At 55.5% G+C, this 26058-nt stretch overlaps 6 protein-coding genes across 6 annotated transcripts; 2 read left to right on the top strand and 4 right to left on the bottom strand.

The window, feature by feature from the left end:
- Nucleotides 1-338: 338 nt before the first annotated feature.
- On the top strand, nucleotides 339-2062 carry BO72DRAFT_489798 (putative adenosine deaminase; the record flags this gene model as incomplete). The annotated part of the gene is made up of 4 exons (XM_040948111.1): nucleotides 339-509; nucleotides 670-815; nucleotides 972-1776; nucleotides 1871-2062. The coding sequence occupies exons 1-4, from the start codon at nucleotides 453-455 to the stop codon at nucleotides 2060-2062; spliced, it is 1200 nt and encodes a 399-aa protein (XP_040796441.1). The 5' UTR covers nucleotides 339-452.
- A 100-nt stretch (nucleotides 2063-2162) lies between these two features.
- BO72DRAFT_489797 (uncharacterized protein) lies at nucleotides 2163-7424 on the bottom strand (the record flags this gene model as incomplete). Its single annotated transcript, XM_040948110.1, has 3 exons — nucleotides 7011-7424; nucleotides 5383-6834; nucleotides 2163-5013 (listed from the first exon to the last, which is right to left on the bottom strand). The coding sequence occupies exons 1-3, from the start codon at nucleotides 7139-7141 to the stop codon at nucleotides 2163-2165; spliced, it is 4434 nt and encodes a 1477-aa protein (XP_040796440.1). The 5' UTR covers nucleotides 7142-7424.
- A 306-nt stretch (nucleotides 7425-7730) lies between these two features.
- Nucleotides 7731-10211, bottom strand: BO72DRAFT_452720 (nucleobase cation symporter-1 family protein). The gene is made up of 5 exons (XM_040945793.1): nucleotides 9664-10211; nucleotides 9493-9563; nucleotides 9165-9414; nucleotides 8361-9088; nucleotides 7731-8304 (listed from the first exon to the last, which is right to left on the bottom strand). Exons 1-5 carry the CDS (start codon nucleotides 9767-9769, stop codon nucleotides 7780-7782), a joined length of 1680 nt encoding a protein of 559 aa, XP_040796439.1. The 5' UTR covers nucleotides 9770-10211; the 3' UTR covers nucleotides 7731-7779.
- An 811-nt stretch (nucleotides 10212-11022) lies between these two features.
- On the bottom strand, nucleotides 11023-18846 carry BO72DRAFT_452718 (putative nonsense-mediated mRNA decay protein). Its single transcript, XM_040945792.1, has 5 exons — nucleotides 17085-18846; nucleotides 15574-17010; nucleotides 15180-15516; nucleotides 13448-15111; nucleotides 11023-13388 (listed from the first exon to the last, which is right to left on the bottom strand). The coding sequence occupies exons 1-5, from the start codon at nucleotides 18610-18612 to the stop codon at nucleotides 11308-11310; spliced, it is 7047 nt and encodes a 2348-aa protein (XP_040796438.1). The 5' UTR covers nucleotides 18613-18846; the 3' UTR covers nucleotides 11023-11307.
- A 722-nt stretch (nucleotides 18847-19568) lies between these two features.
- BO72DRAFT_452716 (ribosome biogenesis protein URB2) lies at nucleotides 19569-24584 on the bottom strand. The gene is made up of 3 exons (XM_040945791.1): nucleotides 24363-24584; nucleotides 23428-24273; nucleotides 19569-23372 (listed from the first exon to the last, which is right to left on the bottom strand). The coding sequence occupies exons 1-3, from the start codon at nucleotides 24378-24380 to the stop codon at nucleotides 19773-19775; spliced, it is 4464 nt and encodes a 1487-aa protein (XP_040796437.1). The 5' UTR covers nucleotides 24381-24584; the 3' UTR covers nucleotides 19569-19772.
- Nucleotides 24585-24916: 332 nt separating this feature from the next.
- Nucleotides 24917-25618, top strand: BO72DRAFT_452714 (MICOS complex subunit MIC10). The gene is made up of 3 exons (XM_040945790.1): nucleotides 24917-25012; nucleotides 25238-25388; nucleotides 25447-25618. Exons 1-3 carry the CDS (start codon nucleotides 24929-24931, stop codon nucleotides 25494-25496), a joined length of 285 nt encoding a protein of 94 aa, XP_040796436.1. The 5' UTR covers nucleotides 24917-24928; the 3' UTR covers nucleotides 25497-25618.
- The last annotated feature ends 440 nt before the right edge of the window (nucleotides 25619-26058 follow it).

Below are 26058 nucleotides of genomic sequence, written 5' to 3'. Positions count from 1 at the left end.
CCGCGATTGGTTTCACGTTTCGACTGGGCCGGGCATTGCGCGTCTCCTGCGCCACTTGTCTACCCGCGGTGTCTTGAAGTTTCAAGTGAGTATACCTTTGGATAGGACTCCTATGTCGGAGATCTGAAACCGAAGGCGGCCTTTGTAAGTGCTCAGTACTTAATTGCAATCAGCCATCGTATTGCGTATAATTCATGGATTGAACGTAGAGTCATTGATACGAGTGAAGCACGATCAGAGCTGTTCTTGGGGTTCTCCACATAACAGAACAACTGCAAAGTTGTAGAATATCGTAGTCGCTGAAGTCACCTGCTCTCCCGCCAGTCCGATATAATTTTGGTGTAACCGTGTTTTGCTCCCCGCCTCCGCACGCTCCAGCCCCGCACCATCAACCCGTCAACAACCCAACCCAATGACTATCTCGAGCAATTGAGCTATTGGGGCTATCTCCAATGGACCTTTCCAAGCCAGTAGATGACGAGTTCACTCGAGCTCTCCCGAAGATCGAGGCAAGTCAAGCAATCCTTTCTGGTGCAGAGGAACCTCAACTACCCTCTTCCCTTCTCTTCTCCCCACCACCAACCCCCACACCTCACAATCCCACAACATTCAAACCCCCCCTCCCCCCAAACAAACCAGAAGAAGATCCACTAACCTACAACCCTACAGCTCCACGCCCACCTAAGCGGCAGCATAAGCCGACAATGCCTCCACGAGATCTGGGCCCAGAAGAAAGCCCAATCCCCGGAGACCTTCACCCTGGAAGATCCTCTGGTAGTGATGCCCCCCGGCAAAGTGGACTATTCTCTGCAGACGTGCGTGTCCCTCCTCCCTTCACTCTCTGGGAAAGCCACTTCCACCAACCCGAGTGCACATCCACTTCATCAAGCCCCTACAAACATACCTCCCCCACCCCCCCCAAAACTCCAGGAGAACACACAAACACACTAAAAAGCCCTCCAAAAGAGCAGATTCTTCACCACATTCTCCCACACAATCTACCACCTCCTGACCACCCTCTCCGACATCCGGGCCGCCACGCGGTCCACCCTGGCCGACTTCGCCGCCGACGGCGTCGTCTACCTGGAACTGCGGACGATCCCGCGCGCCTCGCCGGCGCAGTCGTTCACGCGGGAGGAGTACCTGACCACAGTGCTTGACACAATCGCCGAGTTTGGGTTGCAGCAGCAGCAGCAGCAGCAGCCCCCCGCAAATGCATCAACGCTCCCCAGCGAAAGCGGAGCCTCCACGAAGAGAGCAGCGATGACGACGAACCTCATCCTCGCTATCGACCGGGGCACCATGACCGCCCAGGACGCGATGGAGGTCGTCCAGCTAGCCATCAAGCACCGTTTCCCAACCCCCAGCACGAGGCCTAGCACCCAGCCTCAAAAAGCCGGGGGGACAGTAATCGGCCTCGACATCTGCGGCAACCCCACGAAAGGCGACATCGCGCTGTACGCGCCCGCCATCGCCCTCGCCAAAGCGGCGGGGCTAGGCGTGACCGTGCATTTCGCCGAGGTGGCCCCCAACCCCCACCAACCCTGGAGACAGGAGGAGGAGTTGCGGACCTTGCTCGACTTCGAACCGGATCGCCTGGGCCACGTGATCCACGTGTCGGCCCCGATAAAGCAGGCCATCCAACAACAGAGATGTGCGCTGGAGCTGTGTCTGTCGTGTAATGTGCACGCGGGCATGGTGGCGGGCGGGTTCGCGGAGCATCATTTTGGGGAGTGGTGGGCCGACGGGACCGGGCAGTGCGTGGTGGTGTTGTGTGTGAGTACTTATCCTTTTGCCCTTCGTCTGTTTTCGGGGGAGGCGGGGGGGTGGATGTTGTTGGTTACGTTGCGGTGGTGCTGACGCTGCGCAGACGGATGATGTCGGGTTCTTCTGTAGTCCGGTGTCGAACGAGTATCGGCTCGCGGCGGAGCATTTCCGTCTGAGTCGGGCGGAGGTGTTGAGGCTTTGTCGGCGGTCGTACGGCGCCATCTTTGGGGGTGTAGCGGAGACCGAGCGGCTGCATAAACTTCTCGATGATTTCGAGGCGGGCTACAAGGGTTGAATCCCCATTATAAAAAGAGTTCATGATTTTCTGCGTTAGACCAAGCTATCGATGAAGATAATTAACACTAGACATAGACTTTTCCCTTCCAGACACAACTCTAGCTCTGCCACCGGAATTTCCCCTCCTTCAGCGTCTTAATCACCCCCAAAGGCATATACTCGCGGCTGACGGCGGCCAGGTTCCCGTAGCGGTCGGTCATATCCTCGTGGTACAGCTCCGCCACCCACCGCCAATACGCCGACATGGCCCACCACTCGCCCGAGATGATCTTGCGCTTGCTCGCCGCCTCCTCGATCCCTTCGTCCAACACCATCTGATGGCGCTGGAAGTGCGCCGTCTGGTCCACGCTCTCCTCCTCCGGCACGCGGATCAGGTCCTCGTACGCCCGCAGCAGCGGCCGGCTGTAGGTCTCGGGATACCGCGTGTACTCTGCCAGCGCGAGGGCGGAGGAGGACGAGGGGACCTCGGATGAATCTGCTGCTCCGTAGTTGCTCCAGCTGGAACCACCCACCAGGGCGGGCCCGTCGTTCACGAAGCGCTCCTTGACCTCCAGGTACTCGGCCTCGTCCTCGACGAAGGCCGTGCGCAGCCGCGCGGCGGGGCTCTGCTTGATGTTCTCGCGCATGGCGAGGAAGGGGATGTAGGGGTTCAGCAGCTCGATACCCCCCAATTCGACGGGGAAGTAGAAGAAGCCCTCGGGGAGGTCTTCCGTGTTCTTGAACCGGTGGGCGATCTCCTGGCGCAGGTAGTCGGTGACGCCGCTGGCGTTGTCGGGGAACAGGGTCCGCTCGATGCGGTTGAGGGTCGCGATGGCCATGTCGATGTGGCGGCGGCCGAAGCACATGGCCGGCGTGGCGAAGTTGTTGGCGAAGAAGCGCCCGAAGTAGCTGTTCCAGGCCTGGACCCAGGCGAAGATGCTCTTGCAGGACGAAAGCTGCCGCTGGAGCTCGTCGATGTGGCTGTCCACCTGCGCCTGGTCGATGATGAAGCGCCCTTCCTCCGGGTCGAGCTTGAGGAAGCCCCAGCGGATGTCCCCTTGGGGCAGCAGAGCGCTGGGCGACGCGCTGGTCGTCTCTTTGCGGGCTGGTGGTTGTCCATGAGGCCGTGGCACCGTGTCCTTGGCAACAAACTTGGTCGTGCCGGTCTTCTCCTCGTTAAATCGAAGACCCATCACCCCGGCGAAGGTGGTCATCGTCTGCCACGCCTGGACGCAGGTGTCTTCGTGACCCCAGAACCAGAAGTCATCGTGGAGCCGGTACAGGTAGCCGCCGTCCGTGCTCTGGTTCACGGCAAAGTCCATGCAGAAGAGCACCGCTTCGCCAAAGAAATCCGACAGCGCATGGCTCATGGGCACCCCGCGTCGGCGGACCGACACGGAGGCCGTGGGGCCGTCCTGGACAAACGAGATGGGGGCCTTGAGGAAGGTGTCGAAGAAGTGCAGCCAGGTCTGCGGGACTCCGAAGTATTCCAGCACCGTAGAGATGGTGGTGTGGGCGAGCGAGGGTCCGAAATATTCAAAGTCCGACCGGATGGCCGTGAACTCTCCATGCAGGGAGGTGTAGACCAGGGACTCGGTGATGAGGAGATGGAGCAGCGAATGCTTGATCTCCATGCCGTTCTTTTTCTTCTTCGCTTCCTCATCGTCATCGTCGTCGGCTTCCTCCTCGGCGTAGGGGTCGGACGTATCGTTCACCGAGCTGGGCAACGAGGTCATGAAGTACTGCTCCTTGAACGTGTTCTTCCGTAAGGCATGGACCGACTGGACCCCGGAGCTCCGGCTCACCGACTCCCTCCTGAATCGCGACCGCCGCACGACTTGCTCCTCCGAGACCTCGTCGCGCAGCGACTTCCAGGCCGGAGATCCCAGGAACTCCTCGAGGGCCGATCGCAGGGCCACCGCCCACCGCACGCCGAGGTACTGGAACATGAGGCTGTCCAGCAGATCCTCATCCATAAACACGCGGTACTTGCCGTTCAGCTGCCGGCGCATCTCAACGGGGATCCCCTCCCCGGACCAGGCCCAGGTGTCCAAGGCGCCGAGGCGCATGTTGAGCACGTCGGCGACTTCCTGTGCGACGGCGTCGTTGCGCATGAACTCCTTCAGGATGGCCGTCTTCTCCTTGGTAAGCAGGTCCGAGCTCAGCAGGGACTTGGAGATCCAGGCGAGATCCTTCGCTTTGAACCAGGTCTTCTTGGACGCGAACTCGGTGCCGAAGGACCGGAACTTGTCGCGGAGCCCCTTCAACGCCTGCTGGGTTTGCGTCGACGTCCCGAAGATGCCGTCCAGGTACGTGCGGATCGCCGCTGCGTCGATGTCCGCCTCGGTGAAGACCAGGGACTCCCACCTGGCGCGCTGTTCGTGCATCTCTGCGCGCCCGACCTTCTCGAAGCTCGCATTGTTCTCGTCGGCACCAGCGTCGGCGCCGGCTGCACTCGGAGCGGCGTACTCCCCCCCGTTGAGGTCGCCCAGCCATTCCGTCACCAGATCACTGTAGAAGGAGGCGTGCTCATGTCGGAGCTGCAGAAACTGAAGCTCCTTTTCCAGCTTGGCGATCCAGCCCTTGAGGCTGCGCTCCGAGACGGACGGGTCATACTGGCTCTGGAGGAGAAAGCGTCGGATATTGGCGTACTCCGCGCCTTCGGACAGGTCTTTCACGAAAGTGTCTCCGCCTGCGGAGTGGTCTGCGTCCAGATCGTGACGGTCGATGGCTATGTTCGGATAGCCCTTGAGTCTGGTCACCCCTTCCAACAGAATTCGGGTTTTGGTGCGGAGATCGGGGGCGTCTTCAGCGGCCTTTGCGATTTCTTTCCTTCGTTGCTCGAACAAATTGCGCTGCTTTGAGAGTTCGTTGATTTTGGTCGCGGTGATCGAGCCCAGAGTCTGGGGCAGAGCGCCGCCGGACAGCATCGTTGTAGTCCCTTGTGGAAGATTGGTGGGAAACAAAAGACTTCAACAGCACTGTTCAGACACGTAGAGAGATAGAAAAGAAAGGAGAAGGGGAAAATTCGAAGAAAAGTTGTCGAGTGGGTTCAATCCAGCGATCGACAAAAATAAGAGCTCCAAAGAAGCTCCATTATATACTCGTAAACGGGTGGGGACGAAGCTCCGCGGCGGAGTCCCAAAGCGGAATCATCACAACGCATCCACCACCTTTTGCCTCTCAGCTCAGCTTCCGACTCAGCCTTCTTCTTCTTCTTCGACATCCCAAAAGGGTTCCCGACATACTATCTGAGTCACCACCGCCGACTACCACCGTCGTCATGATGATCAATCGGACGACGACCGCCGTGCGAATCTGAGCAGGCACTGGTCATACTGCATTTCCAGGAAGCTCGAGCCCCGCAGTTCAGCCGCAGCAGCAGAGAATCTCCACCGATGCACGATCGCCCTCACAGCCTTGGCAAGAATAAGCGACGCCAGATCGCGTCCACTGCAGCCCCGGGGCCCTCTGCTGAACGCGACGAACCGGCGGTCCAGTTGCCGGCGAGATTCTTCGTCGTCGTCGCTGCTCCCCGAACCCAACCAGCGCTGCGGCACCCATCGGTCGGCATCATCGCCCCAGATCTCCCGCGACCGACCCAGCACATACGTGCTGGCCGAGACCGTCGTGCCAGCGGGCAGGGGATGGGACAGGCCCGGGATGGCCATCTCCGCACCCGACCTGATCACTCGCGGGAACGCCGTCGTAAAGGGTGCGCGGAAGCGCAGGGTCTCCTTGATGACGGCCTGTAACTCGAGCGACGACGACGACAACGGCAGCGAAGAAGCATCCGTCGAGGTTGAGCCCTCAAGGGCCTCACCCTCCAAGCCAGCGCGCAGCTTCTCCTGCCAGATGTGACCCTCCGGAAGGCCCAACTGGTAGAGAATGGCCGTCAACGCGGCCGCCATGCTGCCGGGGCCCGCAAACACCAAATTAAAGGCCTCCGACACGGCCTCAGCGGGCATCATCTTCTGATGATGATGATGATCTGCAACACCATCCGCCGACGAACTCAACCCCCCCAGCAGCCAGCTCTTCACAATCCCGGGCTGCGAATCCCCCTCCCCCGCAAAGACCTCCGGACCCATCAAAATCGCCGCTGCACCACGATGCATGAGCCCGTTCAACCCGACCATCGCGCCATCGGCATTGTACCTCGGCCGGCGCAGACACGCCACCGCCAGACGGGTATTCATCAGCCACCCGAACAGCGGCCAGAGCGAGTAACTCCAGACCATCTTGCTCACGTAGCGAATGCTCGCGCCGAGGTTGCCCGCGACATCGTTGTCCGTGTAAGGGTGGGGACCCACCGCCGGCCCAAAGAGGATGTCCAGCATCACGTCCAGGGTGAAGCGATGGATGAGCGGGGCCACGTTCACGTTCACGTTCAGTTCTCCCGAAAGTCCAACTTGCTCCTGTTCCTGCTCCTGTTCCTGCTCCAACCGCCCAACCAACACGGCGACATGCCTCGCGATCACCGGCTCGTAGCGCCGGATCTGGGCGCGCGTCAGCGCCGGCCCCAGCATCCTCCGGCGCTTCTGGCGGTGGACGAGGTTCGACTGCGCGGCGAAGACGCTGACGTCGCGCTGGGGGCGGCGGCGGCGCCCCTCCCCGAACGTGTAGAAGTCGTCCTTCTCGATCGCTTTGTGGAAGCCGTAGATGGCCTCGAAGGCCGGGAGCTGCGAGAACGAGAGCCAGTTCGGAGCGACCCGGACGATCGGGCCGTAGCGCTGGTGCAGTTTCTCTTCGGTGAGATGGTGCTGGCCGCGAAGGAAGCTGGCGAATTTCCTGGGGGTTTTGGATATGGAGTCAGCGTGCACATAGACACATATGAGATGTACACAGAGTAGGTACACATCTTCAAGGTTGGGTTCCCCCACAGCCAAACACAGCCAAACACAGCCCCCCCCCCCCCCCCCCAGCCCATCTCTACAGATTGCAACCAGAAGAGAATGTAGACATACCAGATATTCGTGAAATGCGCCAGAAAGGGTCCCGGATACCGCGCCAGAGGGTGGAAGTAGTAGCTATACAGCACGTGGGCGAGAAGATCGGCCAGCAGGAACTGGACGAGGAGCCGGATGGCAGAAGTCATCGTCGCGTAGCGTAGCGTATCAAGTCAGGTAAATTTCCACGATGTCGTGAGCCAGCCAGCCAGGGTAGATGATGACGAGAGGGGTAGCAGACTGGATAAAATGCTAGACCAACAACAGTCCGGAAAGAAACTCTTGGGAGAGTGAGAGGGTGATCACGAGATGGTCGTGGGGTTGCTTCTTCCTGACATGCTTTGCCTGTTGGAAGGCTGCAGTCACTCACCGACTTTGTACCATATACCTAGTACCTGACAGTCACTGCGCAACTGCACGGTATTCTAAGAGGTCAGGTCGGAGAAACGAGACAAAGGAAGAAGCGTATGAACCTGCGGAGTAACTATACTTTGGTGTGTTTCCCCTCCACGTGCCCGTTGAAGCCGCCTGTCCTCAGGCAGCCTCCACCCGCGGACTCGGAGTAAATCTGATCGCTACAAGGTACAAGTATCTCACCGGATAAGAGATCAGGAAATCAAGCATGGGTGTGCATGCAAAACTATCCCGGCGAAAACCACCGAGTGATAAGTGTATGATTCTGTGTGGGTATGTGTCAAATTACAAAAATGGTGGTGCTCATCATCAGGCAACAAATTAGTGCACTGTTATCATCATAAGAAAAGAAATCGTGTCTCATCATCAATCATCATACAAGCGAGGATGCCCGCGACTTTGGATGCTTCTGGTCAACAGTCGACGCAAAGTCTATCGGCTTGCCCGCAGTGTTCTCCTCTTCGCCGTCAACCTCCTCGCCGTCCGCGATCGACAGCGCACCTTCCACCTTGACCTCATGCCACGTTTCGCTGGTGCCAGGGATGGGGAAGAAGCGGGTCAGCGCATAGTACATCACGGCCGACACGACGAACCCGGAAAAGTAGTTGATGTTGTATATGTATTGGGCGCCAACCGGCACGTCCCGGCCCACAGCGCCGGCAAAACCCACAATGTTGACCAGAATGCCCGCAATGTACGAGGCGTATGCGTGCCAGGAAAAGCCACAGATGTAATGGTACGGGGAACTGCGGCTCGCGTTGTACAGGTCCTTCACTTGGAGATAGCCCTTGCGAACGATGTAGTAGTCGCACACGATGGGGCCCGCAATGGAAGATAGGAAGACTGAGTAGGCGGACAGGTAGGTGGTGAACTGGTTCGACGACGATTGGAGTTTCCACTAGGCTCGGTTAGTCAAAGTCCCTGCACAAGTTATAATGACAGGGATCATCATACTGGACACATCGCCAAGCCGATCGCGGCGCAGACATAGCTTCCTCGGCGGATGTTAATGTATCGAGGGAGCAGGGCCGTCATATCGGTACCCGCAGAGACTGAGTTGGCGGAAATGTTGGTCCCCAGTTGCGCCAGAGCAAAGCCCGTCGAGATGATGAAGACCCCGAAGCGCTCAGCAGAGCTTGCCCCGTCCAAGAACTTGCCCAGCAGATCCAGGGGGTTCCAGACAAAGTCACCGCCAAAGATAACGGCCGACGACGAGGAAACGATGATCCCGATGAATGAGGTAATTCCGAATCCGATCGGGATGGTAAGCAGTTGAGACCACAGCGCATCCTTCGGTGTCCGCGAGAACCGGGAGAAATCCGGATCATTGACGATCAAAGTGGCGAAGTTGCTCAGGCAGCTCATGATCGATTTCACCACGGCCCAGGCCAGCACGCTGCCGTGAACCGAGGCGGGCTGGTGGACAATGGGGCCGATTCCGTTGGCGCGGGAGATGGCCCAGGCGAAGAACGCAATGGCAGCGATGGGCGAATAGATGGCCTTGACGGTGAAGAGATGACGGATCTTGTGCACGGGGAACCAGAGCGCGGGCAGCGATAGCAGCCAGAACAGGAAGAAACTCAGAAAGTTCTTCGTGTCGACGCCGGCACTGGCAGGGATCCCGTTGGGCAAATTGTTGTAGCTGGGCCATATGGATCGAATCATCAGGGTGACACACTCGCCTGTTACACATCAGATATATTCCGATCAAGCCATTGCGGCTGGTTTCGAGTAGCAACGGCGCCAGGACTTCCTTACCTCCAATGTAGCCTTGGACACCGTACCACACGACAGCCATGGCCGCTCGATTGAATACGGGCCAGAAAGACCCCCAGATACCGAAACTCGAGCGACAGGCGACAGGGAAGGAGATGTGGTAGACGGCACCAATGCGACCCGTCAAGCACACAAAACAGGCGGCAATGAAGTACCCGACCCAGACACATATCCACGACTGCCACCATGACAGGCCATCCACAATCATCGAGGAGGAAATCATCCAGGTATTCTAGTCGAACAAGCGGATTTGGTCAGCCGGGAAGGGCGGTAGGCCATGATCGGCGAAGATGCCCGCAGTAGTACTCACGATGTTGAGAGAATCTGCTATCCAAAAGGCGACGAAGTTGTACCATCCCCATTGTCGACGTTCATGTTCAACTGCAGGATTCCGAATCCATCACGGTCAGTCCGTGCGCGAGAGCCAGAGAGAGAGGATCACGCCGCAAACAGCGACCCGTCCACAGATCGACCAACGTACCTGGTTGTAAATCATGGTTCATCAACATCAACTGAGTGTTGGACAGTCCCGGCTCCGCGGACACCTCGAGTTTCTTCAGCCATCGTTGCAGACGAGTTGTTTCCATGCCTGTGGAGATAGTCGGAATGAGCGATGTTGAGAGGGAGTAGGCAATGCACTCAGAAGCTAGAGCTAAGCCAGCCTAGTCGAAATCTCGCCACGCCGACAGGTATATACAAGATTGGCGGGGGAAGGAGCGAGCCTAGGGGGACCAGAGCCTTTCCAGATCCTTTCTTTCGACGATGAGTGGATGGACGGATGAGCGATTCAACCTGCTTGATGGGAGATGGGAGGGCAGGGAGGTAGGCGATGGAGATAGAAGGAAGTTATAATGAACAGGCTAAACCAGGCAGCCATAGCAGCGTTGTATAGTTTTAGTATGCCTTATTTATATAGCAGATGCTATCAAGATAAATTGAGTCGGAACGTACCGTATCATCGCCCTCGTCATTGATTCTCTCGGCAAGCCAATCAGCAGAGCCAAGAGGGCCCCTGATAGTGGCCTTTTTCCCCGTACGCCATCATGACATGAAAAAGGACGAAAAGGGACGAAAAGGACCAATTCGACTCTGCGCCCCTCCGCCTCCTTGACGCCAGATAAGGAATTGGGAAAATTGGTCAGATGGGCCGAAGATCATCCATTCATCAGCCATGGGCCTTTCTTATCGCCCGCCATGGATGGTGGAACGGGAGCACCGAGCGCGCTGAGGCACCCGTGCCAGTAACCTACCAACCAACCTACGGTGCCACTGTGCCACTGTGCCACTGATGAATTGATTATCGTAGATCGATATCATTTTTCGTTGCTCGATTCGGTCGAGTAAGCAAATTCTAATTCCTGGCCAGCGAGCGTTATCAGCGCGAGTGGAGCGAGACTAATCCCTCTCCACTGGTTTCTCCGCAAAAAATCAAAGGTGCCTGGTGGGGCATATCTCTCAATATCGCTTAGTATGATAGTATCTAATCATCTCCGGGGGCCCGCTGACTCGATGAGATCGAGTAAAAGATATAACTGAAGAAATCAGCCCATGCCCCGTACTGTCCTCGCTTTTCGGTTCCCCCTCCCCACGGGTCCGGAGGATGCCTGGAAGAATATAGAGTTCCGATGTCGCTGCTGATGCCGCTGCTGATGCCGCTGCTGATGCCGCTGCTGATGCCGCTGTCGCACATTAGTTAAGTAGTGCCAGCTGACTCATCAGACCAGCATAACTAAGTTAACCTCTTCATAAGTAGCACAACTACCTTAACAGCTTACATTAAGTTGCCTACGAGTAAATTAGTCTTGCTTCAGTACTAAATCTAACAAAAAGATGAGACTAAACTGGTTCAAAAACTCTTAACTTAAAAACAAAAATAAAAATGAAAAGAAAAAGCCAAAGCCAAAATAATGATATCTTCCGTCTTCTACCCGCTCGAAGTGCCCTTCGCCTTCAATCGATGATCATGACCAGGCTTTGCACAATTTCTAAAAATCAAATGACGGACAAAAATCCTCGTGTATACAGAACATGCGTTCTTGACATCTTCACTTCGAGTATGAGCTTAAAACAAAAACGATCAATGATCTACAACCAAGCCATCCTCAAACTATCCCAGCAAGCCGACTCAAACCCCCAAAGCCTCATTCGAGATGTAATGACTGCCTCCCGCACACCTATACCCGCGCTCCTGTTTGACCCACTGAAACCCAGCAACACAGACGCCCATCGAACGCAGCTTCCGTTGGATCTGTTGTTCCTTCTTCCTGGCCTGTTCCTCCAACTCACGCTGCCTCCGAAGTTCATCCAGCTTAGCTCGTCTGGCCAGCTCTTCGAGCCGGCGCTGTTCACGCTGCTTTTTAGCTTCCGCGTCGACTTCGGGGTCAGACGATCTGGCCGGAGAATCGGGGGGGTCGGAAGGTAGGTCGTGAGCTGCCTTCTCCGCCTCGCGCTCGTCGGCGAGCAACCTCTTGTATCGGTCGTCTGCTGCCTGTGCGGCTTGTCTGTCGCGTCCTAGTTGCTCCCATACCTCATCCGACACCCCATCGTCCCTGGCGATAGCGCCCGAAAGGGTCTCCTCCGGTGCCGGGGTCGCTGGAGGCGCAGCGGGTTCTTTCTTGGTTGCGGCTGCTGCGTCCTCGGAGGCTACAGGCGGGCTGTATGATGTGGTTAGCACCGGAGAGGCTGGCTGCCGACTGAAACCCTGGGATTGGAGTATATCGAGCGTAGGGTTCCGGGAGACGGATTTGTTTGCTGTGCGCTTGGTGCGCTCGGACAGCATCTTGTCGATCTCTCCGCTGATGACTTCCTCGCAGATGACGATCGTCTTGTCGCGCATGGTCATAATCGCAGCTCTGAAGATGGATTTCGAGATGGTCTGGACGTCACGCGCATTGGCCCAGTTCGCGGTCTGCGTGAGTCTCGTGAATCGGCCCCGCAACTCCTTGGTGAACTCGGCCCGCGGGCACTCCAATGCGTCCAGGTCAAACCCGGTGGTCTTCTGCGAGGAATCGGACTTTTGCTTCTGGAGCAGCTTCGTGAGGAGCTGGATGCAAGCGTCGGGTGTAAGGCTGGCGAACTCAAGCTCTTCCGGGAACCGACTGGTCAAGCCTGGGTTGATGGTCATGAGACGATTGATGTCCTGGTCGTATCCTGCTAGGATGATGATAAGTTTTTGGAAGAACCTGGGCTTGGTGATGCAGTCGACAATCTCATCCATTGCCTCCTGCGCAAATTGCCCTTCGGCGAGTCTGTAGGCCTCGTCGATCAGGAGAACCTTGCCGAGCGATTTCTCCAGTAGTTCCTGCGTCTTAGGACCAGTCTGACCGATATACTGCCCTATCAAATCCGTTGCTGAGCTTTCGACGACCTCCACGGATGACAACAGACCCAGATCGTAGTACACCTGGCCCATCTTTCTGGCTGTACTTGTCTTACCGGTTCCTGGAGGCCCCCGGAACAGGAAGTTGAACGGCACCTGTTGCCTGGGGTCCATCTCAAGCTCTCGGAGGTTCTTGACGGTCAGGCGTAAATCCTCCAGCTTTTCGATGATGGCGTCGCAGCCGACGGTGTCTTGGAACAGCGTCCGGATATTCGTTTCGTTCCGTTCTGCCCGATCATACTCGGGGTCCCAATCCTGAGGTTCCAAATGCTCGAGACTAGAGTTGCCGATCCCGGCCGACCGTCGCTGTTGCTGACGGAGCTTGGCGCCATTCAACAGAATGTCAATCTCGCCTGCGTTGCCAAAGTGCGGACGGTTGCGAGCACGGGCGAGGATCTCCATCGCCACCTTGGCGCCCTGGTCGGAGGTGACAAACCCCTGAGCTTTCAGCTTGAGATCGAGGATCTGTCCCAGCTCGAGGTCGGAGAAGTCGGCAAAATCAAAGGCATCATCGATAGCGAATCGCCTGGAAAGCCCCGGATTGACGTTCTGGAACATCTCCTTCATCTGCTCTTCGTAGCCCAGTAGCAGAACACAGCGGTCGTCGCCCGGAACGCTCTGTACCTCTGCGACGATTGTGTCGACCACCGCTGTCTTGAATTGATTGGAGTTCGAGCCGCTGGCGTCGCGAGTACCACCGCCGAACAAACCATAGGCTTCATCGATGACGAGAACCTTTCCCAGAGTGGATGCGAGAATACCTTTGGTATTCTGCTCAGATCCGCCGATTACACTCCCGATGAAATCTGCTGGGTTCTTGACAATCACTAGAATCAATCACACGGTTAGACATCCTTGGCCACTAAACACTGGAATTACCACTCACCTTCACCGTTCGACAAATATCCAAGGTCCGCAAGAATCTGTCCGTAGAGCTTGGCAACCGTCGTTTTACCTGTTCCCGGCGACCCAAGGAACACGCGGTTGAGTGTGAACTCGACCAGAGGCTTCTCCTTAAGCTCGCGCTCGTAGTTCGCCTGCATACTGTCCAACAAGGCGCGGACGGTATTCTTGACAGCGGCCAGACCGATCATATCCTGCAGCTTTCTCCAAGCAGAACAATCCTGCAACGCTCTCTTAGGCTCCGGACCGAGAAGGTCGTTCTTCGTGAGCAGGAAATCATCGACGGGCGGTTGACCTGGGCTCTTGTTCCTTCTTTCACAGGCGAGTCGTGCAGCCTGGCGCGCTGTGATGCGCGCGAGGACATTTTCCACCGTGCGCGCATTGCCAAAGCCCTCATGGCCCCGTTGTCTGGCAATCCGACGCGCAACGATCCGGCAGTACAACCCGTCCATACCGTCCTCAACCTTCATCTTCCCTCGGAACTTCTTGCTGATTTGAAATTCGAGGATCCGACGGAGCTCCGGCTCGGTGTAGTCCTCGAAGACGATTTCATGCGGGAATCGACTCGGGAGGCCGGGGTTGTGGGCAAAGAACTTCTCCATCTGCCGTCGATATCCTGCCAGAACCACGACCACTTTTCCCGTGAGGTTCTCGATCTCCGCCAGCAGGAAGTCGAGGACCTGGGACCCAGGGCCATTGCTCTGCGCCAGCTGATAAGCCTCGTCGATGAAAAGCACGCCCCCGCCACTGTTGAGGATCTTGTTAAGCTGCTTCTCGCAGTCGGACACGCCACCGTTGGCGAGTCGCGATCCGGTGGTCTCGACAATAGAGCTCCCGGGAATGATCCCCATAGCCGTGAGGAACTTCGCGTAGATGCGTGCAACGGTGGTTTTCCCCGTCCCCGGGTTTCCGAGGAGGACTGAGCCGTACCGATCGGCGTGGAAATCAGAGTCCCTCCTGACCGCGGCGTCGACTTGGGATTTGATGTTGAGGAACTTGGCTTTGATGCTCTCCAGCCCGATCATCCCCATCAGCTGGTCTAGCTCCTTGCTCTGTGCGCCTTCGTACTTCTTTTGGTGTGTCCATTCCTGTTCCGAGGGAGATAAAGCTTGCGTCCCGGTGGGGCTGATCGTAGCCTTCGATGATGGTGATGATGATGATGCTGTTTGACCGAGATTCTTGCTCCGATCGGGCAGGGTCTGGGGACTCTGACCGGTCTGGTCAGCGTTGACAGCAGATGGCGAGTTGTCTCTCTTGCGTTCGGCGCGACGCGTTCTCAATTGTTCAAGATCGTCGAGGGTCTGCTGGAGAACGCGCTGCCGTTCCTCATCATCCCGCTTTTCTTGCTGGAGTCTTCTCTCCTGGGCAATCTCATCTTGGATTTGGGCTAGCTGACATGCATATTCCTGCTGCTTGGCTTGTCGCTTTGCGTCGAGGTCCATGTCCCTTTGCCGTCGGCGCTCGGCCTCCCTGTCTTCCTCAGCACAACGACGACACTGCCCCTTGTGCTGGAAGCATGGTGTCAATTGTTTATGATCGCGGGGGCATATCCAATCGACAGCCATTTCGCACTGCATCTTGGAATGATCTGACAGCTGATGACACTTTTGAGGACAGTCATGCATTCCGCAGTTTAGTTTCGTCCCACTGTCGCACTGGTTATTAGCCACCGTCGCTTAGAACCAGAATCAACAAACCCAGCAAAGGCAACTCACCACGGCTGTTCGCACCCTCCGTCGGGACATTTTGCATCAAAGTCGTCAGGCGATTGGATAACTGCTAGTGTGTTGGGGTGCTGCTCGCATCTTACGGGCAGGCCATCGTACAGGTGTCCGCACGTCTGGAGCTGATCTACAAAAGGCCGCCAAACCCCTTCCCCTTTCTTACTTCGCAGAAAAGTGTTCGAATTTCCAATCATGATGAGCACATCTCGAGCGCGAGAGAGGAGCACGTTGAGCCGCTGCGGGGCCGCCATGAAGCCGATGTCTCCGTTTTTGTTGCTTCTGGTCAAACTCGCGATGACGATTTCACTCTCCTCACCCTGGTAATTGTCTGTGAGCAAGGGGTTAGCAGATACTCTTATCGAACCCAAGGGCACTCTTTCTTTACCGATGGTGGACAGTTTTATCGGTCGCTTGATGTGCTGGGCGCTCGCTTGTGTCATCAGTCCTGCACGGACGAGGTCATAGGAGTCCAGGTCATTGAGTATAGGGTCTGTTTCCTTGCGCAGTTCCTCCCGGAGGAGATGAAGTTGACCCAGGTAAGGAGTCAATACCACCAACTTGTCAGTCCCATACCCTTGCTGGCCGAGATATCGAACGATTCTGAGAACCAGCTGCACCTCGAACGCGTTCTGCTTGCTTGCTTTACCCCCGCTGTCGTTCCTGTCCGCCACTCCACCGAAGCTCCCCTCCGGATGGCGATGGTCAATGAAGATGACCCGGTCCTGCAGACCCCTCGGGGCGGGTCGGTTCATCGTCTTGTCGCCGTCCTGAAGCTCAGGGTATGTCAGTCTGCGCACGAGCGAGGAGATCTCAGGCACCATGCGGTGCTGTTTGGCTAAGGTGGAATGCGGGAATCCCGACAAGACCAATCGCTCGAAGAGTGACCGATTCAGATCGTATCCCGATCCCTTCTCCACCGACAGGCTGTAACTGTTGATCTTGGGTCGCAGTTGCTGGTGGTCGCCGATCATGATCAGCTGCTTAGTGTGGGATCCCAGGGCAGTGAGGACGTGAGACTCGAGAATCTCCCCGGCTTCTTCCAGAAGCACGATGCCCGGGGAGATGGCACCAAGATCTCGAGCGTGCATTGCGGCCCCAGTCGTGGTGCATCCGATGATCCGTCTCGACCGGAGAATTTCGCGGGTTGCTTCGCTCCACAGCTCGGCGCGCCTTGTCTCGTAGCTGTCCAATCTGCGCATGAGACTCTGGACATTGGCAACCTGCTCTTCAAGCAGAACATTGGTCCACGACTCCAGCTTTGTCCGGCGAGTGTCTTTGCTCGTTTGCCACACGCCGTTGGCTTGCTCGCTGAGCCGATTGGGGATTGTCGTGGGGTAGTTCTTCCCTTGCACCCAGTGACTGTATAAGTAATGAGAGGTGACTGCCTTGCCGCCTTCACCGACGAGAGTCATCCCGTCGGGGTCATCTGGAGGGGTGAATGCTTCATGATAGTCAGGCTCCTCAAACTGCAGGTATTCAAGGATCGTGTCGGGGTTAATCTTGAAGTTAAAATAGGTGCCAGACGCGCCGTCGAGAGCTTCACGCAAGTCCGTAGCCTTTCCCCTGATCTCATCGAGAATCCGCCACGTAGCCGGGGTCCGCCTATAGCTGGCCTGCTGCTCAGAGAGCTTGAGCGGCGCCGTCCGTGGAGATGATTTGGAGCCCAGTCGAACGATCGCCGATGAACTAATCCCAACGTCTAGCAGATCTTCCAAGAACTGGTCAAGGGCATGGTTCGTGTAGCACATCACAAGGATAGCCTCTTTACTGTGATCAAACAGGGCTTTCGCGATGAGAGCACCGACGAACGACTTTCCAGTCCCTAACACCAACAAGCCAGGTCAGCCAGCGGTCATCCCCGCAACACACCGTAACAAGGAACATGTATTTACTTACCTGGTGGGCCCTGAATCAAGCTGATCTTCTGCGTGAGGCCGGAGACAAACGACTGCATCTGAGATGCATCGAGGCTGATGGGGTTCTCAGTGGCCAGCACGTCCTGCAGCGTGGTCACACCCTGATCAAGCCCCTCAATCAGCCGTTCGTCAATAGTGTGGGATCGGGCGATCTCGCTACCATGTCGGTAGTCCAGCAACTCCTCCGCCAGAGGCAGCTCCGTCTTCTCCTGGAGACGTCTGAGAATGGGCTCGTAGGCGAACACAGCAGTATCGACAAAGACGAACATGAGGTCGCTGTAGAGGGTGAAGTAAGACAGCGTCTTTCTCACAGCCTCATCTCCCACGATCCGCAAGACAATCTGCGGCACGTCCTCGAGAAGATAATCAATTTGCCGGTCCACTGTAGCAAAGGAGACAATCTCTTCACCACCACCACCACCACCACCACCACCACCGCGGAGCAGACAGCCAAACGATTGATGGCGCAGATAGCCGCGGTCGCTCTTCAGGAATGCCTTCCGACCCTCCTTGTCCCCGCGGGCTGTCAAAGCCTCCAAGCCCTGCCGGCAGGCAATCACCAGGCCGCACGGGGTCATCCGCTTCTCTGAGCCATTGCATATCTCTTTCAGGGACAAGCCCTTCAGCGCCGTCACCGTCCGACCACGCCTCCTCTTCTTCTTTTGCTTCGTCATCGCCTGCAGCTCCTCGCGGATATCCGAGAGCATGTCCTCGCGCAGCAGCCGGAACTGATTATCGAGATGCCCTGCGGCCCGCTTCTCCACAGGCAGTCGCAGGACCTCGTCCGCGCGCCGATAGAACGGTTTTGTCTCGACCGACCGGCACAACTCGTCGTTGGTGGGATAGATGGCGATCTGGCGATAATCGGCGTGGTCATTGTCATGCCGGCCGCCTGGAACGTAATCGGCGTTCTCGACGACCGTGCACGATGCACTTGTCTTGAGCTCCACCACCTGCTTCAGCTTGTGGCCATAAGCGCGGGTTTCCGGGGATCTCGACGACTCCAGCAGCGCACCACTGTCGACCACGGTCCGGGCATCGTTCACCAGGTCGGTCCTTTCGGTAGCCGCCGCCGCGGCGTCCGCGGGGGTGGTAAGACATTCGATCATGAGCCATGCAAAGGCCTGGACCGCCGGCTCGGTGAGGCGTTGGGCGTGGAAGGCCCTCAGAAACGCAGTCCACACCGTGCGCGGCTCGACCACCAGGTCCAGAAGCTCGCGCAGATGCTGACCACTGCATAGTCTCTTGACGGAAGGTGCCGCGAGGTACTGCAGAAAGACAGCCGTGTGCTTGTTCAGGAAGTCTGGGTCGATGTTGGATCGGATCCCTGCGTGGATGGCGGTTCGGGCAGCGGGGCTGGCGACGAGGCGCTCAACGCATGCTGCGCGGTCATTTTGCTCGGCAATCGCCTCCAGGAGCAGGGTGAAATGCTCGACGGTCACGACGGGTCGTTTGCCTTTCAGGACAAGGTCGAAGTATTTGGCGAGCCGGTCAGTACGAGATGCCATCTTTAATGGGCAGCCTTGTAACCGGCTTGAGGTGGTTGGGGGAAGATAAAAGGATGTATTTGACATGAAGACGGAAGAAACAATCGATACCACATATATATAGCATCTGAACTACAGGTGGCACAGCACAGGCGCATCGTAGAAGCCGCCGTGGACAAGGCTGCGAGTTTCCTGATGCGTTGGTTGTTATTCACCAACCGAGTGCTGTGCCGCTCAGCTAGTAAGCGCCACCAGCCATTCACCCATGCAAAAGAGGCAGATCTAGACAGGCAACGGGATAAACGGAGCTCGCCTGCGCCTCGCTCTCTGCTCACAGTATCGATTTCCTAGGCTGGCTTCATGTCTTTCACCTGCCTCTTAGCCATAGCTCCCGAGCCAGCAGTTAGTAATGAGGTAGGTGGCGTGATAAGCCTGATCTTGCTTTTTGCAGGCAGTATATAGGATACAGGCAAAAGTGAATGTCCAGATACTATTCTTGAACATGTTGGATAGTGACTCTAGGGCTCTCCTGAACTTACAGATCATTTCAAGGAGGGGAAGGAAAGGCTCTGCTCTGCACCTGGAGCCAGGGGCTAAGTATCTTTGTTTCAGAGCATCAGAGCCTACCTAGTCACTACCTGTAGGAAATACCTAGAGTCAATTAAGCCAACCTACTATACCCTATTAAGCTTTGCTTCAAAGCTAAGATAGATTGCTAGGTGAACCATCAGATAAACCACAAAACATACTACAGAAATAGTTTGTTAGCGGGTATCTTTGGAGCATACTATGTTTATTCGGTGATCCCCTTCGAGAGGTTATTTGAGCTGTATCTACACTGAATTCAAGGTTATGTGTAACCATGCCGATTCTCAACTCCAAGGAAGATTGATCCATACTACCCATCCCTGACTTCCATCCAACCGACAAGTCCCTAAGAAATCCGTTTTAGTTGTGCTGTAGCAGAGTAGTTGCCACAAGCACAGGCTTGTTGCCTTGTAAAATCATTGCGAAGTGAAATACATGCTATCTATGATCCCTCAAAACAGACCCACTCAGCTAAACCCCGGGACAATGCAAGATAATAAATACACAATAACACGGACACATCACCATGTCATGATCAACAGACAGAACCACCACAACCACCACCACCAACACCATCATGCCACCACTCTGACTCAACCCTTATTCCACTTTCCGAACTTCACATAGTCGTCATACAGAGCCTTGAACACCGCCCGCCCGGAAACATCTAGTCCCGCATTCAGCGCCCGCATTGTATCGCGCGACATCACGTCGAGCACAGCATACAGACCCGGAATGATTGCCGCCTTCACGTCAGGTGAAAGAGACCCGCGAAGTGCGCTCTGCGTATAATCCTGGATCAAATACTGAAGGTACTGCCCCGCAATGCGCTTGGCCTTCTTCGTTTGATCGGTCAATCCTTCGAAGCCCACGCCTGCTTGCGTCGGTCTCGAAACGGCCGAGACCGTCGGGTCGCAAAGGGAGGTTAGAAGACGGGTGAAGTGCACAGCGTGCGATGCCTGCAATGGAGCAAGCCAGTAGGGCTGCTGCCCGGATTTTTTTTCGTGCAACATGGACCGACTGCGCTTCTTGGAGCGAGCAAAGAGACAATCCAGCAAGCCACTGATAACAGGATTAATAAGGTGGAAGCGACCGCCGAGCTTTTGACGGTGAAGACCGAGAAGGAGACCCATAATGCGACAGAGACGGATATAGACAGTTCCAGCATATGCAGGGTCGATGCAGGGACCGGATTTGGAGGTACACACGGCGATCGTTCCCAACAGATTATCGATATTGAACTGCGTGACGCAACGCGTGTGATTACGCAGTATGATATCCAGACACTCAGTAGCGAATGTAAATGGTTCGATGGAGTTGTTCTTGAGTAGAGAATTGGTTGCGTCCGTAAACACCAACCCCAGTTCGTGGCCGGTTTGGCTTTCCTTGTCTTCAACGGAGGGCAGGGAAGCAATCGCCAAACCGGCGATAAGCAAGTGATACTCGGCATTCTCCCCAACGAAGCCGATTTTGCGAATGTCTTGGATCACCCGGGTCAGTTCGTCCGCCGTCATGGTTCGGAATCTTGCACTAGTGGATCGGATGAAGATTCGCTGCTCTTCGCTATACATGTGTTGCAGGGGGAGGGATTCCGCACACTGGATGACAGGCTGTGTGATGCTCTTCTCGGACCCTCGCCCAGCCAAAACACGTCGTCGAATGAGTCTTCTCAGGGAAGATGCCGAGTCAACTGACTTCTCAACATAACTCTCAATCCTGGACAAGAATTTTTCGACCTCGGTGTGATCCATCGCAAGGTCTTCAAAGTCCTCTAGCGCGTCGAGGATCTTAATCAGTGTGATAGTGTCCTCCAGTTGCTGCTTCTTGCACTGTGTCTTGACAGACTTGACCTCCGCAACAACCAAGTCAAACACTTTCTTACGGCAAGCAGCAAGCTCGGTTTCATCGAAGACACCCTCAAGTGCCTTCCGATTGAGCCACAACTGAGACAGCGAAATTCTAAGATAGAAGCAATCCATGGAGTCACGGTTCAAGGACTGCAGCTTAAGTGCCTTGGCCGACACTTTGCGATACATCTTCTTGAACAAGCGCTGCCGATCATCGTCAGAGAGAACGAGTAACTTGGCAATAACCGCTCGGTGAAGATTTCGGTAGGCCTTCATGATCTGGAGATCGATATCACTTCCTTGCAGAGAAACCGCCTTGGCGACCGTCCAGAGTGGCTCCCAATTGCTCGTCAGAGCCGCCGTAGACTTCGGCATCTCGGCCAACTTCGCCATTAAAGACAGCATCCCCACAGTAACCTCAGGGGTGCTACCTTCCTGTGCAATGACCTCCTGCAGTAGATCCAGTAAGATTGCTCTCTGGCCACGGGTGACAAGCGGGGCAGGGATTCTTTGCAGACTTTCAATGTATAGTCTGCGATTAGGAACGTCTTCCTTGACTCGCTCAGACAGCACTGCAATAAGATCAACCGCAATAGACGGCGCATTGAGAAGGTATTCATGGCAGACGAGACTTGCCCAAGCCTGAAGATACTTGGAATCGGGATTGACAGTTTCGAGAGTAGATGGCGATGGCTTATACTGTGAAGTTGCCAGGGACAAAACATGCGCAAAGAGAGAGCGTCTGGTTTCAGACTCCACCTGGGGCCATATGTCAGGATTCCTGACCAAGCTCAAGAAATAGGCCAACGCAAGTGTGGTGGGCGACGTGAGCGTCTCAATACGCCCGTCCCAAGGGGAATTTATGGACTTGGCGGCATCTTTGCCCGAGATGGACTTTATGAGGGTTGTGACCTCGTTCGTTAACAAGCGGAATTGTTCAGGGTTTGCAGTAGCTTTGATCGCGGTAAGAGCAAATTGGAACGCCTCAAAGCACTCCAGAGGCGCACAAAGCTTTTTCATACGGCCCTGGTGAACACGCTGTATCGACTCTGCAGCCGTAGCAACAAGCTTGATAATGGCAATACCCAGTTCGTTGTCGGTAGACTGTACGTTGTTCTCCAGGAGACTGCGGCCGAGCCGCCACAGCCGCCACCGCCAATGTAACTTCTGTTCGGAAGACAGTGTCGATGTCACAGTCTGGATAATGGACGTCAAATCCTCGTTCCTGTCCTCGAAGCTAAGGTCACGGCTTCTGAAGCCAGATTCCAGAATTACAATTTGCGCATAAGCGCCGGGAGAATTCTGGATTCTACCATCTTCTGCTTTGATCTCCACTGCCGCCGCGCGCATCTGAGCGGCAGAGTGCGCGTAGGTCAAAGGATTCCGCATTAGCTCGCTGAATTCGTTGCACACGTCATCGTCTTCCCATACAATGAAGTGAGTCAACGCCTTTTCCTTATCCTTCGAGCGGGCTTCTTCGACCTCGATAAGCTGCTCGTACCATATCTGCATGAAATTTGGCAGGTCCCGGGCGCCGACAAACCCGCGGAGAAGAGGTATCACTATGCCGTTCTTGATCGTCCTATAGCTATCGTCGACGTGAGCAACGCCGGTGCGCCAGTGCAAAAGGATCTTCTCCAGCAGAGCGTTGAGCAACTTCTCAGAGTCGTTGAGTCCGGAATTGGGCAAGAAGATGTCGGTGCCTAGTTCAATAAGTAAAGCGGTGAGGCTCCACTCCACTTGCGACAGGCCTTCCTTGAGGAGACCAGTATACGCAGCGTGAGTAAGCAATGTATGGAGGGACAGTTTGATGTCTCTAGCAAGAACAACACGAAACAAACGTTCCAGAATGGCGACAAACTCAGTAAAGTACGCTGTCGTGTTCTCGGACTTTGCGATGGAGTACGCCAGCTCCGCGACCGCGACGAAAAGGGTTTCCAACCAAGGACCTTCATGGTTCTGTCTTCTGAACGTGTCCCGGGGAACTGTGCGTGCTGCGATGTCGAAAAACTCCGGTAATAGCTCAGCGGTCTTCCACTTGGCTTTCTTCTGAATGTCGGCATTGTCACTGGTGCCCTGGTCGGGATTCTCTGGTGCGCAAAGAAGGGGCCTGAACGTATCCGATACAGGCTTCACAGGACTCCAATCAGGCTCGTTGGCTGAATAGTCAATGCCGGAGCCGCCTCCCTCGAAGAAGCTGGACCGGGCGGGGAGCACCACGTGCAGTGCAATGAGGCGTTCTAGCCCGTGCAGAACGTGGGCCCTCTCATCGGTGTCCAGACGTATTGAGTTAACGCAGAATTGTAGTCTGAGAGCACTTTGGAAGCAGTGTTTAGAGAAACATTCCTGGAGAGGGGTCAGCGTTGTGTCTGCCGGATATTAAGCTCCACACACCACCTACATTACTTAGCCCCTTTTCAGAATCGTCACGACGAGACGACCTCAACTCCCACAGATCAAAAATGGCCGGAAGCACGTAGAGCAGATGCTGTAGGTCCGTAGTCTGCTGCGCGTGGAAGAGTTGCGTCGTGATGACGGCAGCGAGCCGGAAGGACTTCTGCAGCGTGACGGCGACCGATTCGGGCTCCCCCTTAAGAGCGTGCTTCAGATGCGAGCTCGCTACATCGTCGACCCCGGATGTCCGATCGACAAGCATAACCAGGCTATACAGACAGTCCAGTGCGCGGATAAAGGCCACAAAGCAGGAGGTTGGAGTACGGGGCGGGTCGTCGATATCCATGGCATCAGGTTCGTCCGCGCCGGACCTCTTCCTCTTGGTTCCCTTCTTATCGTAGTCGCCATTGCGGTGTGGTGAATCGCCCAGAGTGTGACTGGATTCCGAGCCGGAGTGCAGGAGCTCGGCTGTCCCATCCCCTAATCCGGCCAGCACATCCTCCTCCAGGTCGGCGATAGCATCGTGGACAATTCCGAGAAACTTCTGGTCCTTCAGGGTCGTGGCCAATGTCTTGGGCGGGATTAAATCGATCAACTGTCGTAGTAAGAGGAAGGAGGTCGCATCGACACGATAGTTCTTTCCAGTCCGCAGCCTCTTCAACAGCCATCGCAGAACCCATTCCGCTTTGGGGGCGGCGTTGTTCTGGAAGTGGGGGGTTCGGTTGATTTCAGGGTGACTGGCACATAGCGCGAGATCTAAGCCGATAATATTCGCAGCGTCGTTGAGCTGTGCGGTGGGAGATGCGGTGCCTTTTTCGAGACGGAGCAGAGCCTCCTGCGACGAACGCGGGCGCTGTATAAGAAAAAAAAGGATGCGATTATTTAGCCGACTTATCTACCTATCAACAAGAAGATAATTTCAGGCGCAAAAGAACGACCTACCTCCGCGACGGAAGGCATCTCGACTTGGAGATGTGAGACAGTCAAGTAACCTGGTCGTTGGAGTAGAGTTCAAATCAAGATCGCTTGTCTGACCAGGTCAGGACGAAGCAAACATCGTCCGTATGGAAGAGAAGAAGGAGGAGGAGGAGATGAGGGGGGGGGGGTTAGTTTTTTGGATTTGGTGTTCCCGAGATTAATTCTAATTATTATTCGAGAAAAAAAGTTGGACTGACGCCAGAGGGGAAAAGGCGGCGTGCGGGCGGAATGCTTTCCCTTTCTTTCTTTCTTTATTAGCAGCAGTTCTTACCAGTTGGCAAGCCAGCCCCCAGCCTAATTTTTCCGACCGCCTTTCAATTCGGTAGCAGAGCTCGAACGTCCGCACCCGATCTTGATCTCGTGTCTGTGTGTGTTATCCCCTCCTCTCCCAATCTTCTCTCCTCCTTGATTTAGCTCTAATTCACTTTCAGGCATCCCCGCCTTTGTCTGTAATTAGGTCTGTGCCGACTGCTAGTTGTCAATATACTCCATCAAGAAACACCACTAATACTCAATTGAAGTTTCTCGCAATGGCCGACTCCAACGAACCCCAGCCGGTTGTACCGGTCCCTCGCTCCACTAAGCCCGTCAGCGAGGCCCTGCTGAACGAGAAGGTACGCCGACTGATGAGCACTGGCTCAATTTCCTCTTTTCTTTCCCTGCTATTTGGTCAAATCAATGCAAAGAGATCAATGATCCGGCGAGGCGCATCTCTACCTTGGCGACGACCCGTCAATCTCCGTTGACATCATCCGGAACACCCTCATACATCGATCTCTGCGAAATCAATCCTTGAACACACTAAGCTAATCTTGGGGATCTTCTTTTACACAATACAGTGGGACCGCGCCATCTCTTCCCTCATCATCCGTTCCTCCCTCGGTCTCTCCTTCGGTGTCGTCTTCTCTGTTCTGCTCTTCAAGCGGAGAGCCTGGCCCGCCTGGGTTGGTCTGGGCTTCGGTGCCGGCCGTGCTTGGGAGGAGGCTGACTGTATGTTGTTTCATCACTGGATGGCCCAATAGCACGCGCACTGACTGGTTGATTCTAGCTTCCTTCCGTCGGGGTGACTCCCCCGTCAGAGATGCTCTGCGCCGGTAGAGCATCCCCGACTCGGCATCTGTTTCTGTATGATACCTGTATAGCTGGGAAGGAAATCAAGTCGGCGGTGAGGGCACACAGTGGTGGTGCTGTTTAGAAGGCTCTTCTAGACTTTTCTTTACTTTTAGCATGCAATTTATCGTTGGACCTGTTCGGCTTTACGGCGCATCTACAGTAGTCAAGGACAAGACCTGGCTTGCTTCTCATGCTTAAGTTGTGTGCTCACATTTAATATGTGTGCGCAACTCAAGCATGTCATGACCTGGCAAATTGCGCCAGCTCCTCTATCTATGTGTACTTGGAAAGGTTTCAGTCCAGCTCTTGTAAGGCCTGGCTGTTGTGAGTAAGCATAGTCCACCGGTTAAGCTTAAGAAAAAGTAGTAGATTCACGAGAGGAGTAATGTGTGTCATTTAAAGGTATCAAAAGATCGGGCAAGCATATACACAGTTTTGTCATATACTCGATCACCGTGTGTACGGAGGGGTATCATGATCGATCGTCAGTCATTGGAGGATGTTAGCGCCGGTAATATCCCATCCCGGAGGTCCTGAATGGCAGACG

Source organism: Aspergillus fijiensis, assembly GCF_003184825.1.
Source record: "Aspergillus fijiensis CBS 313.89 unplaced genomic scaffold BO72scaffold_76, whole genome shotgun sequence".
Classification (NCBI taxonomy): domain Eukaryota; kingdom Fungi; phylum Ascomycota; class Eurotiomycetes; order Eurotiales; family Aspergillaceae; genus Aspergillus; species Aspergillus fijiensis.
The sequence above is the reverse complement of the archived record's forward strand: the minus strand, read 5'-3'. Positions and strand labels throughout refer to the sequence as shown.

Excerpts from the sequence above, each read along its gene's own strand:
- BO72DRAFT_452716 (XM_040945791.1), bottom strand. Across the intron at positions 23,373-23,427 it reads CTGAAAAGGGGCTAAGTAAT|GAATGTTTCTCTAAACACTG; the intron begins GTAGGTGGTGTG and ends ACCCCTCTCCAG.
- BO72DRAFT_452718 (XM_040945792.1), bottom strand. The coding sequence starts at position 18,612 with ATGGCATCTCGTACTGACCGGCTCGCCAAATACTTCGACCTTGTCCTG. Across the intron at positions 15,112-15,179 it reads GGAGGGTGCGAACAGCCGTG|TGGGACGAAACTAAACTGCG; the intron begins GTGAGTTGCCTT and ends CCAGTGCGACAG. Across the intron at positions 13,389-13,447 it reads ATATTTGTCGAACGGTGAAG|TGATTGTCAAGAACCCAGCA; the intron begins GTGAGTGGTAAT and ends GATTGATTCTAG.
- BO72DRAFT_452720 (XM_040945793.1), bottom strand. The coding sequence starts at position 9,769 with ATGGAAACAACTCGTCTGCAACGATGGCTGAAGAAACTCGAGGTGTCC. Across the intron at positions 9,564-9,663 it reads GAACCATGATTTACAACCAG|TTGAACATGAACGTCGACAA; the intron begins GTACGTTGGTCG and ends GGAATCCTGCAG. Across the intron at positions 9,415-9,492 it reads TAGCAGATTCTCTCAACATC|AATACCTGGATGATTTCCTC; the intron begins GTGAGTACTACT and ends TTGTTCGACTAG.
- BO72DRAFT_452714 (XM_040945790.1), top strand. The coding sequence starts at position 24,929 with ATGGCCGACTCCAACGAACCCCAGCCGGTTGTACCGGTCCCTCGCTCC. Across the intron at positions 25,013-25,237 it reads AGGCCCTGCTGAACGAGAAG|TGGGACCGCGCCATCTCTTC; the intron begins GTACGCCGACTG and ends TACACAATACAG. Across the intron at positions 25,389-25,446 it reads TGCTTGGGAGGAGGCTGACT|CTTCCTTCCGTCGGGGTGAC; the intron begins GTATGTTGTTTC and ends GGTTGATTCTAG.